At 35.2% G+C, this 18,223-nt stretch overlaps 1 protein-coding gene across 9 annotated transcripts in view; it reads left to right on the top strand.

The window, feature by feature from the left end:
- The window catches only part of SNX7 (sorting nexin 7), a 98,318-nt gene that overhangs the window by 61,395 nt on the left and 18,700 nt on the right, over nucleotides 1–18,223 (top strand). For 8 of the 9 annotated variants that reach the window (XR_012334406.1, XR_012334398.1, XM_033863062.2 and 5 more), the window contains one exon: nucleotides 16,202–16,354. The exons of the other annotated variant lie outside the window; for it this stretch is intronic. Coding sequence is in view for 6 of the 8 variants with exons in the window: in XM_033863062.2 (XP_033718953.1) it covers nucleotides 16,202–16,354 (153 nt within the window). In the remaining 2 variants the exon portion in view is untranslated. The remainder of the gene's footprint in view (nucleotides 1–16,201; nucleotides 16,355–18,223) is intronic. 9 annotated transcript variants of the gene reach the window in all.

Below are 18,223 nucleotides of genomic sequence, written 5' to 3'. Positions count from 1 at the left end.
GGACACCCTGACACAAGTTTCCCAAAGAAGATTCCACACCAAAAAACAAGGTTTTTGTCCAGCGTCAAATTTTTAGTTATGATATTTAGATTAACTTACTCATGCACATTTAAGATCATACACATATATGAACATGTGGTTCTTTAATATACACATTAAATAATATATTAATGTAGAAATATCACCTTTTGCACTCGCACATGCATCTTCAACACTTCTTTTGAGTCATCTGACTCTCTTTTCATTGGAAGAGGTTATATACTCATACAGTTCAACAACCAGGAAAAAGGAGCTCAGAGTCTCTGTGTCTGTGCCTCATTTTTAGTCCCTACGTGATATGTCCCTTCAAATGTTATCTCCAGCCACCAGTGCTCATTTATAGAACATTAGGAATGTCAACATTTCATTTGTCCCCAAAAATATATTTCTTGATCTCTAATGTAAGCAATGAGCATGTTGCCTTAAAAAAAAAACCAAAATGATTTATTCAAATATGTAATGTATTCACATGATTCAAAATTCATACATTTTAAAACACACATTTAATGAAAAGTCTCCTTCCCATCCCCATATCCTATCTTCCCAATTCCCACCACCCACTTTACAAGTACATACTGTTGTTAGTTACTTTTGTAGCCTTCCAGGTTTCTTTATGGATGTACCACAAATTCAGATACATTCTGATTTTACTTTTTAGTGAATGTAGTAATATGCTGTAAAGTTTTCTATAGTTTGCTTTATTAATATAATAACATATCTTGGTGATCCTTCCAGTTGTTGGTCTTTTACAGCTACATGGTCTTCTGATGTATGGATGTACCAGAATTTATTTAATCTGACTCCAACTGTGAACATTTATTTCTAACCTTTTGCTACTATAAACAATGCTTCAGTGAATAACCTTGTATGTGTATTATTTTGTGAATGTACCAGTAGATCTGTAGAATAAATACCTAGAATTGAAATTGCTAAACCAGAGACTGTTCAGTTTTGATAGCTCATTATTAATTGTGCAACCTTGGTCAAGTTTCACAGTTTGTAGAATAGAAGAAATAATAGTACCTAGCTCATAGGGCTAAATGTGTAACACATAAGTGCTTAGAATAGTGCCTGGTACAAAGGAAAAGCTAAAAGAATTAGCTGATGTTATTGTTGATGTTATTAGAACTACCACCAAATTACTTTCCGCTGGGAGAGCTATTTACAGTCTCACCAACATGTTTGATTGCTTGTTTACTCCTGTACCCTCCACCCCAGCCTTGTCAGTGTTATCAAACTGTAGAATCGTTGCCATCCGTTAAGTGAAGATAGTATCCCTTCGTAGTTTTAATTTTTATTTTTCTTATGATGAACAAGGTTAAGCATTTTTTATGTTTAAGTAAAATTTGTCTTTCTTTTTTTGTAATTGTCTGGTTTTTGCTCATTAGATTTTACCTATTCTTGATCTTTCCTGATTTTTAAGAAATTCTTGTTTGAGAAATTAGTCCTTTTTGTCATTTGTACTGTATTTTAGTTTTCTTTATAGTGATCTTTCTGTACAGAAAAGTTTAGTTTTTATAAAGTCAGATTTATCTATCTTTTTCTAAAGGATTTTACTTTCAAGTACAAGTTAGGATGACAAAAGAATTGTATCACACTTCTTTTATTAACTTTTGGGGTTTTCTTTTTTACATTTGAATCTTTGAGCCATTTGGAATTAATTCTGTTTATAAATGTAAGGTGTGGGTTCAACTATATATTTTTTCAGATAACTATCCTGCTGTGCCCAAGCTATCTATTGAGTAGTCATGTTTTCCCCAATATTTTGCAACGCTACCTTTGAAGTATACTCAGTTTTTGTTGTCACATGCAACTGTTTTAAGGCTTTCTGTATGTTCCCTTGATTGGCCTGTTAATTAAGCAGCAGAACTGTACTGTTTCAGTAATGGATGTTTTAAAATATGTTTTATATGTGGTGGAACTTGTCTACCCCCACTTATCCTTCTTATTTGTTGATTTGCAGTGCTTTTAAAAGTAAATTTTAAAATACTTATTTGTAATGATAATAAACATTTGAATTATGAAGTTATTTCCTAAAAATAATTAGTGTGTTGTCTCCCTTAAAAAAATACTAAACTAAACGAATTCTATTAGTAAACTACTATATATATCCAAAAGTACCAAATATTGAATTTGTTTCAAGGTAATATTCTAAAATACCGTCATGTCTTTAGAATGAAGTAATTGAAAAAATATTCATTAATATTAGAGGATTTCTGGGAAACCATGTAAAAGCAGGTTTACTAAAGGATATTTTTTTGGGGGGGAAGCCCTAAAATTTATATACTTGAGTACATATGCTATTCCAGTTATATTGATCACAGCTCTCTAGAGCTTTGCTATTCAGTATTGTACCCACTAACCACATGTGGCTAGTTACATTTAAATATGAATTAATTTAAATTAAATACAAGGAAAACTTCAGTTCTTCAGTTGGTCCAGCACATTTCAAAGGCACATGCGGCTATTGCTACTATTTTGGGCACTCCAAAGTTGAACATTTCTCTCATTCCAGAAAGTTCTTTTGGCTAGCTCTGTTTTAGAATATGCTGCAACTTTAAGAGCTGTATTTTTTATGTATGGTAGTTTGGTTGATTGAGTCAAAGAGGAAAGACCATATCTATTGAAGGTTTTAGCTTTGGTAGGGATTCAGATAGAAAAGAGATGAATGTCTGAAAAAACATCAAGCAAAATCACTTGATTAAAAGTCTGATGTACACAGTACTTCAGCAAAGATAACATTTCAGTCACCAGACTTTTTGATAACGTACTCTATCACCTAAATATTTTTGAGCACACCTCCCAGTACGTGTACATTTTAAATTTACAAATTATCTACTTGCACTACTTTACTCATATATTTTATCTGTATTATAAACTATGCATATAAGTTAAAAACATTATATGAGAATTACATATAAGGTGATCAAAGGGTACAAACTCTCAGTTATAAAATAAGTGATGGGATTGTAATGTATAGGGTGGTGACTGTAGTTCATAACACTGTATTGTATATTTGAGAGTTGCTAAGAGAGTAGATCTGAAAAGTTCAATAGTTCTCATCACAAGAAAAAAATATTTGTAACTGTGTGGTGATGGATGTTAACTAGACATATTGTGGTGATCATTTCACCATATATACTATATCAAATAACTTTGTTGTACACTTGAAACTAGTATAATGTTTTATGTCAATTAAAAAGAGTTAAATATAAATGGGAGTTCCTTCATGCAGCCTGTGAGCTGTCTTATATATGTCTTGAGGTTCATGGGCCGCATTATGGAATTGTGTAATATGGTGGGGTTGGATCACAAATTAGAGAATCTGGATTCTGGAAAAAAGTTACAAAAAAGTAACTTAAACCTCAGTAAGCATTCCTTTTTCTTGTTAGTAAAACAATATTTACGTTATAGGTGTATAGTGAGAATTAAATGAGATAATAGTAGAGGTATTGTTTGGTTAAATAGTGAATAAAAATATTTAATGGCAGAAAATTGTATGGCCTGCGAAGGTCTATAAAATAAATGTTTAGATTTGGCTTTGAAATAATTTTTATAACTTTATTAAAACCTAATGATAGTATAGCATATAGCTTTTCTAGGCTTGGATTATGTTCTTCAGAAACAAATATAGGAAATTATATCGAAAGAGTTAAAAGACCCTGATTAAAAAATTTTTTTTCTTAGGAGCCACATCATTCCTTTTTAAAAGGTTTATATTAATCGGACTCATGGAAGCACCTGGAAAAAATGAATCCTCTTCCATCCTATATATTTTTACTGTGCCTCTGTTGTACAAAGGATGCAAAAGGGATCACTACATTTCCTAAAATGGGGCTGTTTAAATAATTGGCTTTCTGTTGCTTCCAGTGTCAAAGAAAATTATGATTATTCCTTATTCGAAGGACGTTAATGGTGTTGGAGGTACTGACTTGAAAGGTGATGTATCAACTATATTTGTGGGTGTTTTATGACTTAATTTGTCATTTTTAGAAAATACATTGTGCTTTACTGAACAAGCTACATTTGGATAACAAAATTTGCAGTGAATTTCAGGAAGAGAGGTTTCTACTTTTTAAGAAAAGTATGTATTGTAAAGTATATAAAAAAGGCATTCACATGTAGTAATCACATGGATGCCTGAGCAGCATTGTATAATCAAGCAGCTAATTTTTCAGACACATCTTACCCCTCTCACAAATCAGAAAATAATGTAATTTTATTGTTAAGAGCCCTCTTCTCTCTCCCCTGCAATTTAATTAATACTTGTTAAGAAGAAGTAGCTGTCAGATTAGAATTGAATTTTTGAATTTTCTATTGTCTTATGATGGAGTGGCAATCTAAATCTTTTTATTTAGGTATATTATTTTCAAGAACTTTTAAAATGATAATTTCTCAGCTTTTCTGATTATGAAGAGAAAGTTTTAGCACTTGAATAAATAGATTGAATGGTTAATTATTTCCATAAAAGGCAATAATAGAGAAGCCATTTTAAAAAGAAAACAATGAAGATATTTTTAAGTAAGAATAGCTGTTATCCTCAAATTGTATTGTTTTGCTCAAAAATTTTGGTGATATATACCTTTAGGTTTAGGTACAGGCAGCTTGTAAGTTTCTGTGGTATTTCAAAGTGTGGTAAAACAATCCTTGGAAAGGCAGTAGTAAAACAAGCCTAGATTCATTACTAATATTTTACTTTTCTGAAATCATTCATTTATTCTACAAATATTTATCACATTTCAACATAGTAAGTACTGAGGATATAGTGGCCAAAAGGTAGACACATGGCCCATGTTAGAACTTATATTCTAACAGGAAAGTACATAAACATACAAAAAATAATTGTTCTAATGAATATTAAGGAGATGAACAGTGGACTGAGATGGAGAGAGTAGTGAAAAAGTACCTACTTTGAACATAAATGCTGTCTGAAAAGGACTATCTGAGGAACTGATACTTAAACTGAAATTAAAAGAAAGAGAACTAGCTACAAGATTTAAAACGGAATAATTTTTAGAAACCTCACCATTTATTTGTCTTCTTTGATATCTCTCAATAAGTTTTAAAATGTTATTTTCCAAAACGGTCTTCTATATCTTTCCATAAATTTATTCCTAAGTACCTTATGTTTTGTTTGTATTTATCATAAATTATATATTTAAAATGTTTTATTTTCTAACTTTTTTTGAGCCAGAGTATAGAAATATAATTCACTTTAGCATATGTATCTTATATCCAGCAATCTTCTAAATTATTTTTAGTTTTAATAATTTCTTTGTACATTCTTTGGGATTTTCTATGTAGAAAACCTTATGGGTATATATTGATAGTTTTGTCTCATTTATTCAATCTTTATACCTTGTATTTATTTTTTCATTTCTTATTGAGCTGGCTAAAAAATGCATTGTAAAGTTATCAGTGATGGGACATCCTTGTATTATCCCTGATGCTAAAGTAAATGCTTTCAGGATTTTTTCCATTAGTATTGATATTTGCTAAACGTTTTAAAGTATATATATTTTAATCAGGTTAAGGCAGTTTTTATTTACTCCTATGTGATGAGAAGTTGATTCATAAGTGGGTGTTCAAATTTATTGTGTGGATTCCTGTACCGACTCATTGTAAGTGTATGATTTTTCTTCATCATTCACGTAATGTGGTGATTTACACTGAGAGATTTTCTCATTTTAGCCATCCTTGGATCCCTGGGATAAATTCAACTTGGCCCTTGCTGGATTTGGCTACCTCAACTTTTAGGACTTTTGTGTTTATATTTCTGAATAAGAATGATTTGTCATCATGTTGTATATTTCAAACATATACATTTTTTTTTCTTTGTCAATTATACCTCAATAAAGCTGGGGGCAGGGGGAGAGTGATTTGTAATTACCATTGCTTGTACCAGAAATGTCAGTTTTTGTATCCAGGTCATGCTATCCTTATAAATTCTACATACTAGACTAATTTGTGTGAGATTGCTATCATTCATTAGGAAGATAACTCTTCCAATAGTGCATTAGGAGCAGACCCTTGTAAGTTCTTCAGATGTTAGGAGCTCAGTCATGATATTGGAGAGACTCTAAATTTTAATCATGCTGCCCACATGAACTTACTGCTGTACTTGTAAATAGAGACAGTCATAGGGTGAGGAAAAGGGGTGCTTACTTGCCACTAGTTGTAGATTATAATGTCAGGGATAAGTGATGAAGGATGGGGATGATTAAATAGTCAGAGACGGTGGTTCTTTCTTAGAGAGGTAAGTGAAATTTTCCCTAGACTGCTGTTCAGCAGTGATAGATCAAAGTCGTTGAAAAAAGTTTGACTTTCCTTCTATCATCCTGGCAGCTGTTCCTGGAGAAATAGACTATGGGGAAGCTGCTTTCTCAGTCTGTAATTTTTATAAATGATACTTTGATAAAACTTGGTAATCATGGCAATTAACTCACCTAGAATTATCATGCCAAAGTATATTAATCTTTATTAAATATGTAGTTCAGCAGTCAAGCAGATTTCCTTCTAACACATTGTAATGCAGTGTGTAGTTCAAACATTTTTATGAAAAGAGTTTACTTTCTTTGGTATAGGAAAGTTGGAATGTATACCTCAGTAGTCAGAGACCCATTCGTGGCGAGTGCAAGATCAAAATTTCATTAAGGTGTCCTGTTTTAAAGTTTCATATGAATATCACTACTCCATAATATATTTATGTTTATGTTAATTTAAAAATATTTTTCTCTGATCTCCATAAAATACCTATGACAAGATTATGCCACATTTATTTATGACATTGGCAATCCTTTATGTTATCACTGAGTATTGATGTGGATATAGAAATCCCAATTTAAGAAACACACATTAAGTCATTCTGTACTGGTCCCATCATGAAACTATCAGAATTAGGAGGACTTTCTGATTTAAGTAAAGATGTACCTCTATGACATCAGTGTGCCAAAAACTGAGTGAGAAAAGAAGGAAAATATTTCACATAGGGGCACTGTGTCTAGCGTGGTACTCTTGGCACATAGTACGTGCTCAACAAATAGTTCTTGAAGGAACTAATATGTTTTCTAAAAACTGATCTCTGGTAAATAAGAAAAACTAAAGGCATAAGAGAATGTTTGGAAGTATAGGGGGTCTTCTTAAGTTGCTGGACAGGTTTTTTTGGTTACTAGGAAGTATATTTTAAGGAACTTTCAGAATCAGTGTGGGAAGAGCCATCTGCATTGTTTGTCTTAGGGTTTTATCATTCCATAAATTAGCAAGATACTAATATTTCTTGTATTAGAGTGGAATAATTTATTGACGTAATGTGGTAACCTAGTTCCTCAAAATGGAGGTAATTTCTGGACTTCTTGGCCTTGCCCATCTGATTTGGAGGAGAGCCTGATTGGAATGGCCTTACATAGACTTTTTGGCATGGCCACATTGTCCATTCAGCCACCAATACTCTCAGGCATATTGGAGCATTTGGGGAGCTTTCTGAGCTATTAATGTCTCTTTGTTTCCCCTATGGCTGTTCCTTTTATATGCATGTCCTCAGTAAGTATTCCCTAACATAGTAGAAGTGAGTGAGCTGGCAGATTCAGTCAGGACATTTCCGAGACCCTAACAATTGTCCTTCCATAATCACTCTGGAGTGCCACTCTAACCCTAACATGTATTAAATGCTTAAGTCCCAGGCACTTTGCTAACATGTTGTTCAAAAACAATCCTGTGAAGTAGGTACTTTCTTTTTCCTCATTCTACAGATGAGGAAACGGCAGCCTATCACAGAACTGAATTTAGTTAGCTAAGGTCAACACGGTCAAGATTATCACCCATGGATTTCAGAGCGCAGGCTCTAGATCACTGTCCTATAAATGTGTGTGATTATGAAATTTTTAAAATTCATGGAAAAAAGAGAAGAGGAGGTAAATACAACTTATTAATACCATAAGGCAACTGAGAAAGATGCAGTAAGGATATTTATTAGATATAAAGATACATTTCCTTTTCTGGGGAAATTTTTGAATCTAGATGTTCTGGATTTCTTAAAATTTACGTTGGGAGGTACTTCCTTTTTTTTAATGCAAAAAGAACAAGCTCATTGATAGACTCTAAGGTAGTTGGTAAGGTGACAAAGAGGGAATGCCCAATGCAGTGTGGGTCTGAAACCCCTACTATGTTGTAAGCTCCCAGCAACAGGGACCTTCCCTCTCGTATTCACCCCTGTGCTCTTGGTCATGTTCCTGGGCTAATGCCTGGGACACAGTAAGCACTTAAAGATTTGTTGAATGAATGTTTACTTTTATTCTCAATTTATGTGTTCTTTCATCTTATTGAAGGTAATAAGAAACTGTATTTTGGAGGAGAATAGAGGTTTAAGGAGCACAAATAAATAAAATTAAAGTGGGGGGGCAGGAAATATTTTTTTTAAAAAATCAACTTAGATTGAGTTTGCCAAATAATTCAAGAGAGGAAAAGCATAATTGAGAGCTGGTGGAAGGATGTTGAAAGTGCACTGTTACATGGACCCACGTTCATCACGTGCAAAGTCTACTTTGTAAGACTTGGACCAGCTAGATGCGGGGGAAGAAATCTACCTCTAAGAGTTACGGAGAAAGTTAAATGAGATGCCATGTGTGACATGCAGCTCAGGACCTGATCATAGTAGGGACTCAGCATTGCTGGTGAGCAGGCAGATGTTAAGAATGTGCAACATACATGCACAAACACAGCTCCTTTTCCTAACTCTATCCCTCACCATAGCTTCGAGACACCTCTTGTAAATTCCTCTTTTTCTTACTATCAGACCATTCTTGATAACGTTAGAGACAAAGAAATCAAAGATAATCAGAAGGCTATCCAGCAAGAATGTAAAGGAAATCGGGCTGTTTGTCATCTCCTCCTTAGTAGTAAAGGTGATTTCACTCATCTGACTGGCTAGGTAGTTACCCATATCTTGTGCCATCCCTCCAAAAGTTAATTGCTGTCTTTCATAGTCCTTGCCAAATCTAAAGCTATTCTAAAGTAATTCCTAAATACCTGCACTTCTCTGCCAGAAAGTCCAGATAAGCGCTCAGAGTCCATTTGCAGGAGGACATAGTATAGCCAAGCAAATCCAGTGGAATAATTCTTGTGTCTATTAGTAAATGTAAAAGTTCTTGCCTCTGTATTGAAAATATATTGAGAGAAATAGCATCAAAAGATCAACCTTAAATCTTAAGAGCAAAAGGCCTACCTAATCATCTTTAAGCACACTTTAATCTCTAAGAAAAGCCCGATTATTTTTTAATGTTTAGTGTTAGATCAAATATACGTACTCTAGATACATTGTATTTACCTCTTAAATAGTTTATGAGTATACAGGTAATCCCATTTTTGTCTCCAAACTTTATTTATTATAAAATATTTTTGGAGATGTATATTTGTGGAGTATGTTCTTTTTAAAAATATTTAAAAATATTTTTCATATTTTATTCGCTACCCTATTTTATTTGCTACCCCAACTTTGTGATTATACAGTTCACATCTGTAATATTTTATTTATAAATAAATAGATGTTTCTGATATAATTTCCAAGACAACATTTTGTCGCAAAGGAAAAACCTTGTCTTTATTATGGGATTCTAAAATGTTCTATCACTTATATCTTTTTTATTGTTAATAAAATATGAATTATCTGTGAAAAAAATTTTATATTTTAATCATTTGCTTAAAGAAAGGTAATAAATAAACTGTATTTGCATGGATTTATCTAACTTTTCTATAAAAATCCATCTATTTCTGATGGTTGTACTTATGGGAAAATACGTTCTTGCAAATTTAAATGTATAAAAGTCATAGAAAATTAAAATCTATAAAAGGCCTATTTTAATAAAAATTATTAAAATGTTATAGGGTTTCTGGATTGGTTTCGCTTTGTAAAGTCAGCTTTGAGGGAATAAGGAGGAAAACCTCCAAGGTGGTTAAATGGGTTTGAGCGATTCAGTGCACCTGTGGTTGTCTTAGCAGACATGTGCTTCAAAAATTGAGTAACTGTTAAAAATAGTGTAATGGTCTATAATCGTAGAAATGGTCCACAGGGCTATTTCATTAGAATGTAGGCTTTATTTCCTAGCAGTAATGAATGATCTGCGTGGATTCATCCAAATTATTTTACCCACTTTCCCACATGGCCTGTGACAAACATTCATGACATGATATAACCAGGGTTCAGAGCTGTAACTGACGTGGACAGAACCAGTATGTCAGTTCTTGGCCCTTTAGCCGTCAGACCATTCTCTAGATAATCTTGAACTGAATCAAAGAAACAAAACAAGCTCAATCTAACAAGTAAAGGAAGGGGCACCCTTCAGCTGAATCTAGGATATATCCAAGTTGATGGGATATGACATGAACCTCATGCATCTTTTATTCTTTGATCTGACACCCACCTCCTAGACTGTACTTTTCATGGATGAGAAATAATGAAGCATAGTAATTAAATATTACTTTAACATTTAATATGTTGATGTTAATGGTGGACTATTTTTAGCATGATCATATTTTTCTCTTTTTTTCATTGTTATTTCCTTTATTTTTTTTCTCCATGACCCTGTTCCTTCTCAGGGATGAGTACTTTTTTTTTTCACTTTGTAAGAGTTATAGTAAGAATTTTTAGTGAAACATGTCACAAGGCTGACCTCCAAAAGTTGTTTGATGTATACCTCACCCTGCAAGACTATTACTGTTGGCTTTAGGCCTTCATTTCCTATCTCACCCTATTCCACCTGTTCTTCCAGTGAATGCTATCCAGTTAAAAATATCAGATAATCTTATCTTTTCTTCCAGTGCCCACCCATACTTAGTCAGTTGCCAGCCCCTACTGATTCTGTGTCTCAGGATCTCCTCCTCTCAGTATCCCCTGTATCAGGAATCTCATTGTTACTGCTGCTTTCCTGGTCCTGGTTTGAAAATCCAAACACCCCCCAGGGAAATCCCTTTAGTACCTGGCAGCTGCCTCTCTTTCCTCTTTTGCTATTCCCCTACTCACACTCTAGGTACCAACCTTGACAGACCACCTTCGATTTTTAGAAACTTCAAAGTAAACATGCTTCTAGGACTGTACACCCTATTTGCTTCACATGAACTGCATTTCACATTTTCTGTATCCAGTTGGTTTTTTTTTTATTTCTCCCCTTAGGCATGAGTCCTTGAGGGCAAGGTCTGTTTTTTCACCCTTCATCTTAGTTCCTAACAGAGACTAGATGGATGCTGAGTGAATGCTGCAGGATGAGTGGGTGGGAATGAACCAAATCCTCATCATTTTTATTGCTGTCTCCATAGTCCCAGTGCAGGTTAATTGGTTTCCTTTCTTCCCCTCCTCCTCCCTTTCTCTTTTAAGCATCCTTGCATATCTCTGACTCAGGAATCTATCTGAAGTATACTTCAGCCCTGGTCAAAAACTTTCGGTAGCTTACCTTTTCCTACAGAATCCATTTCATGCTCAATAGCATTTACACCCTCTAGTGGTCAATCTTCAATCAGCCTGTCCAGCTGCATTTCCCATGTTTCTTCTTGCCCACCTCCAGCCTCCAAACCTATCTCTTATCCATTGTTTTGTCACACTCTATAGCATAACATCCCTGTGGTTTTATTTATGCCATACCCTCATCCAGGTGTCTTCTTCCCCACTCACTGCCTAGCAAATTAACACTTGGAATGTCCCCTACCAAAGTTGGAATTAATCCTCCATGCTGTATCTTTCTATATACTACTTTAATTTTTTTCCTCCATTATGATATATATCACATTCTGCTTTTTATTATAGCCTTTGGTTTTTGTTTTATTTTTGCATATCTGCATTCTAAAAGATAACAAACTCTTTAAGGTAAGAGCTGAATCAGTTTAACCTTGAAAGCCACAGGCAAGCTAGCTTGGGGCTATTCACTCACTATGGAAAGAGCATGTATTTTCACTTGAATCTCCATGATGCCACAAAAAGCTGTGTGATCTCTTTTATTTCTTTCTCCCAGTTTCCCAGCTTGTAAAAGGAAGATAATATTACCAAATTTGCAATATTATTATGCAGATTAAATGAAATAATATATGTAAAGTATATAGCTTAATACAGTGGCCCATGGCAGAAATACAATAAGTGGTCATTATTATTGCTGCTTTTTCTGGTGCTATAGTAGGTACTCGCTATTGAAGAAGGATATTTTTTTGTTTGCCTGAGCTCTTAGTATTAATGGTTTTCACTTAATTGTATGGCTCATTTCTAGCTGAATATAACTGAAGCTAGAGATTACCCATTAGCCTTGCAGTTAAATCTAAATCTTTATTTTTCACTATATTATAATCTTTTATTACTTATTCTGATATTACAACATTTTCCTGGCAAGAAGGATTGCTTCCTTCTTCAGTTTTTCCACCAACAGAGGGCCAAGTCGTTTCCAGTATTTGTGAAATGAATGATTCAAGCTTTAATCCTTTTAAACTCAGTCTTTTCTATGCTGCCTTCCGGTAGAAACTATAATTCCCTACTTTTAGAGTTATTGAAACCTGCTCTGTGGTTAGAGGGGTGCTGAAGCACTAGAGGGGCTTCTTTGGCCCGCCAGGTGCCTAACACGTTACTCTCCCACTTCGGTGAAATTTTGTTCATTGTTTATGTTGAGAGCCTGGATTGCGCCATCTAAATGCACAGTTCTGTGTACCAAAGAACTTGCTAAAAGTGCAGTCAACTAAGGGAAGGGAAATCTAATAATATGCCTTTGTAAATTGGTAGGAAAGAGAATAGTCCAGATCATTCCTAATTTGAATTAAGTGTTTTGTGCTTATTATCAATTAGAGTTTCTTCAAGTCAAAATTAGGGGAAGATGACTCAGTGTGAGGAAATACCTAATGTCTCTTTTTTCCTTTTCTAACTAAAATAATGATGGAATCATCAAAGAAATAAAAAGTGGTCAGTATATATATATATAGCCTCCAAAAAGTGAGAGGAATTGATCATGTATATTTAGAACATATGTATCCTCTTCTACACTGATGAGAATAAATCAAGAAATAGCACTAGAAATTAAGACCTAGACCCTGGCAAAGAAATGGTATATTTCCAGAGACCAAAATACTGGAAGAGGAGAGGGAATCCATTTCCATTTCACCAACTGATGATGATGGTGGTAATGGTGGTGGTACGGGTGGTAATGGTGGTAATGATGATAGTAATAGATACAGTTTAGTAGAAAAATTGTCAGGCACTGTGCACATCAATGAATGTGTTCATTATCTCAGGCAACTTTTAATAAAAATCCCTTCGAGATAGGTAGTGTCATTTTTATATTCATTTTACAGATGAAGAAACTAGGGCTTCAAAAAGTACTCTTACCCAGTGTCACACAGCTTGTGAAAGACAGACGTGAGGTCTGCGATCAGTCTAACCTATCATTAGTGATCTTAATCCCAGTGCCGTGCTGATCAGGCTACAAAGCTTCTTTCTGTAGGTGGGAGTGAAGTCAAAGAACAGGACAGGACTTCTTTAGGAATGCAGTAGCTCTGGGCCAGAGCAGAAGCACCAACCAGCCTGACTACCACTAACAAGGGCTTTTAGGAGAGGGAGTTGCAGATTGAAAAAGGGAAGACTTTGTTTAAATCCCTTATGGCAGTAACACCATTTTAAGCTCCATCAGGAGGGGAAGGAAGATAGAATACATGATTTAGATACTGTGTTTCCTGAAGCCACTTTCAGTAAAGAACTTTGCCAGTAATCCCACTCCACTCCAGTGCATGGCACTTTTAGACTGCAAAACCTAAGCAGAGGAGAAAAACAGTGCAGTTACAGTTGGTGTAGGTACCTCTTGATCCTAGCTATAAAAAAAGACACTTTTCTAATCATCTCCATCTGGCTGTGAAAATGGCAAGATTCCATCCAACAACCCAGAGGAGTGAGGTTTTGTAACCGGCCCCTGAGCTTTCTCCGGATCCTGTTTGAGTTTGGCCTGTCAGTAAAATTTTACCTTAGCTTATTCTCCAGCATCCGCAGTCCACCATGAGAAATCCCATTAACATCCTTTTAGACAAATTCTCTGTGATTAAGCAAAATAATTACCCCCAAAGAGTCATACATACCCATAAAGTAATAAATGGCCTCACTGAGATAGTTTACAAACAAAATAAGAAAGTGAAAAAAAACACATCTTCCCGCCACACACAAAACATGAAAACCAACCTTACTACTGAAATAGATCTCCCATAGGTAATAAAAGATTTATATAATACCAAATGTCTATTCTTAGGGAAACAAAAGCAAATATGGCTGCAATGAAATAAAGTCAGCAGTGAAATTGCACAGCAAAATAATAGACACAGACAAATGAATAAAAAGAATATTTCAAACAAGCATTGGAAGTAAAATAACATTTTTTTGATTCTAAGACATACATTTTCACATTTTAGCATGTCTGTAATGGGGACCTTCTTAAATGATAGCCTCTTTCAAATACTCGGAGCCAAGGAATAGTGGTAACGTATAATATGCCCCTTTTAAAACATGGGAGAGGTGGTGTCATTTCTGCTTGAATCTCTCTGGCTTTGGGTCTCACTCAATAAAACCTAAGATCCTTACCATGGACTGCATGGCTCAGTAAGATCTGGTCACCCACTGCTTCTCTGACCTCATCTCCTAAGAGCTTCCCTCTTTTTTAACTCTGCCACCTGCTACAGCCATGCTGGTCTCCTTATTCTTCTTGGACCATCCAGGCATGCTTCCACCTCTAGGCCATTGTCCTGTTTCTTCCTCAGCCAGGAATGCTTTTCTGATTAAGAACCCCATGGTTCACTCTCACATCAACTTCAGATATTTATTCAAATGACAGTTTCTTATTTAGGCTTTCCCCAGCCATCTTATCTAAAATTGCATCATTCTTATACTCCCTATCTACCTTTCTGCTTTGTTTTTCTTTTTGACACTTATTATCAAATGGTAGTTCATATTTCATTTATCTTGCTTATGGTTTGTCTCTCCCCAGTTGAATATCAGCTCCGGTAAAAACAAGGATTTTTGTCTATTGTCTTCACTGTTGAATCTCCAAGTCCTAGAATAATGCCTGGTATGGAGAAGGAACTTAATAAATAAATGTATGCTGACTATATGAATAAATATATGTGTATAAAATATGCATAAATATATAAAAATTTATATAAATATAAATGTGCTAAATATAAAGCAATAAATTGATGGGTTCCATGCTCAAAGGTTGGTGGGTAAGTTGGGGAGGAGGTATGACTGTCACACTCAGCCTGTCTAATGGAGCGTGGACTAGGTGTCAGGTGTCTTGTGATATAAACCTGCCTCTGTTACCAGCTGAGTGGAATGTGACAAGTTAATCCCCTGGGCCTCCAGGTTGGACTACATAATCTGTACGGATGTTATAACATGTCAGTTAACTGAGCATTCTGCTAAAAACTGCTGAAAAATGAGGAGTAGGAAGGGGAAGCTGAACATGTGAAACCATATCTTTTTTTTTTATAAGCAGATATTCATTTTTAATTATTATTTATTTATTTATTTTTGGCTGTGTTGGGTCTTCGTTTCTGTGCGAGGGCTTTCTCCAGTTGCGGCAAGCGGGGGCCACTCTTCATCGCGGTGCGCGGGCCGCTCATTATCGTGGCCTCTCTTGTTGCAGAGCACAGGCTCCAGACGTGCAGGCTCAGTAGTTGTGGCTCATGGGCCTAGTTGCTCCGCGGCATGTGGGATCTTCCCAGACCAGGGCTCAAACCCGTGTCCCCTGCATCGGCAGGCAGACTCTCAACCACTGCGCCACCAGGGAAGCCCCCAACCATACCTTTTAACATAAATATTTCATCACAATCAGTGGTAATTAGAGAGTTATTGCAAAAAAATTTTGGAATAACTTGTAGTCCAATTTCCTTTGCTTTATAAATAGTGTAACTGAAGCCCAAGATTAGAGAGATTTAGGTAAAGTCAAGTGCTAATTGGTGGCAGACCTTAGAACTCAACTTGACATCTCTGAATCCAGTGTTCTCTTTACTTTAACTAGTTAGTATACAGGGTAAATACTGGTGACTTTTCAAAAAAAGTATTTTTCTTAAACTGTTTTTTATTATATTCAGCTTAGACTTTAAGAATTCACTTAGTGGCAGGAATACATAGATCAGTTGATCTCTTTGTGATCTAATTCAGCTTACGGAAGAGATTGGAAAACTGGAAGATAAAGTGGAGTGCGCTAACAATGCCTTGAAAGCAGATTGGGAAAGATGGAAACAAAACATGCAAAATGATATCAAGTCAGCATTTACAGATATGGCTGAGGAGAATATCCACTCTTATGAACAGGTAATTAGTGATATGTGGTATTGCTTCATTTTTAAAATGTTATCCTCTCTCTTACTTTCTATATGTCTTGTGTTGAAAGAGTCTGTTCAGGAACCAAGTGTCACATTCAGAAGCCTCTTCGGTGGCTCAGTGCCAGTGGAGTTGCCAGTTAATATAGTAACGCTGAACCCACCCACTGACACAAATGTGTATATGTGGAGGGAGGGTGATAAGTTTTCCTTCCTACACAGCATGCCCAAGTACCTAATTTGAGCTCAGCTTGATGTGAGAAAGAATTATGCTACCATTTTATTGTGTCTGTTTTCCCCTCAGTTTCTTGTTTTGGAAGGATTTGAATTCTTCAAAAGCACTTGCACATGCTTCCTAATGATTCTCCTATCTTATTTCCTTTTCCTCTCTTTTTCTTGTATTAAAAAGGGTTTGCAAAATGAGGAAAGGACCAAAGGTTTGAAAATTAGTTCAGGGCTTATACGTTATGTCCCTGCCATCCCTACCATGCCTTCTGTAGCTATTCAAAAAATCAAAAAAGGAGCATTAGTGCAGTTTAGTTTATAGTTCAGTTGTGTTTTTTTGTTTGTTTTTTAATTCAGGAAAGAGCCTAGTCAACATTTTTCTTTTCAAATGATTACCTTTTTTGAACAACTAACAATTCCGCAAAGTAGTTATTATTTTAAATGAATTTTATGCTATCACTTTCTTCATCTAGCATATTCTGAGAGTTTTATAGTTTTAATTCTTACATTGAGGTATTTGACCCATTTTGAGTTAATTTTTTTTTTAGATAGTATGAGGTAGGGGTACAACTTCATTCTTTTTCTTTTCTTTTTTTTAATATTTACTTATTTATTTTGGCTGCGCTGGGTCTTGGTTGTGGCATGCGGACTCTCAGTTGCAGGATACACGCGGAATCTAGTTCCCCGACCAGGGGTCGATGACGGGGCCCCTGCACTGAGAGTGTGGAGTCTTACCCACTGGACCACCAGGGAAGTTCCCATTCATCTAGCGTATTCTGAACATACTTTTCCTGGAACGTATATTTAAACATACATCTTTAACCTTATCTCTGACTGAATTAATGACTATACAAAATTGATACATTAAGAGAATTATTTTATCCTTTGTAGTCTATAGTGCTTGCTAGTTTAAAGGTACTTTAAACTAAAATATTTTATATTTTGCAAGATTATCTAACTGATACTGATATTTTCATTCAACAAGAATTACTTGAGCCCCTACTACCACCAGACACTGTGCTGGGCCCTGGAGAGACCACAGTATGCAGGACAAACACGGTCCCTTTCTCATGTAGTTACAGTCAATAAGAGAAACAGTCAATTAAAATAAAACGTTATGATAATAAAGTATAATAAGTTCCAGGATAGAAAGACATTGCAGGGAAAGAGGAAGATTCCTCAGAGGATGTGTTTAAGCTGAGACCTTAATGAATGATGAATGAGAGGTAGTCAGATAAAGATGTGAGTAAGAGAGTTCCAGGCAGAGAAAAGACGAGAAGTGAGAGAGTACATGTTCAAATTACTGAGGTTCTCTTTGAAGGATGGTGGAGTGGAGGTAATGTTGAGTTGAAAAAGGAGGCTTGTAGAGGAGGAAAAATTTTCCTCAATCCTCTTAGGATTCCTGGCTGGGTCTGAAAATGAAACTGACAAAGATAAATTAACAGGAAAAATGTATATATGTTGATTTAATGTAAGTTCGTTGTGGTACAGGAGCCTTCATGAGCAAATCTAGACCAGAAGAAACAGATCTGAGTATTTCTACGCTAAGTTTGATGAAGAGTGGGCTGTCATGTAGAAATAGGGTAGGTTAAGGAGTATGAGTTAAGTGAAATAAACTGGAGGGAATTTAGCAAGT

Source organism: Tursiops truncatus, chromosome 1, assembly GCF_011762595.2.
Source record: "Tursiops truncatus isolate mTurTru1 chromosome 1, mTurTru1.mat.Y, whole genome shotgun sequence".
Taxonomy (NCBI): Eukaryota; Metazoa; Chordata; class Mammalia; order Artiodactyla; family Delphinidae; genus Tursiops; species Tursiops truncatus.
This window is presented reverse-complemented; position numbering and strand designations above follow the sequence as displayed.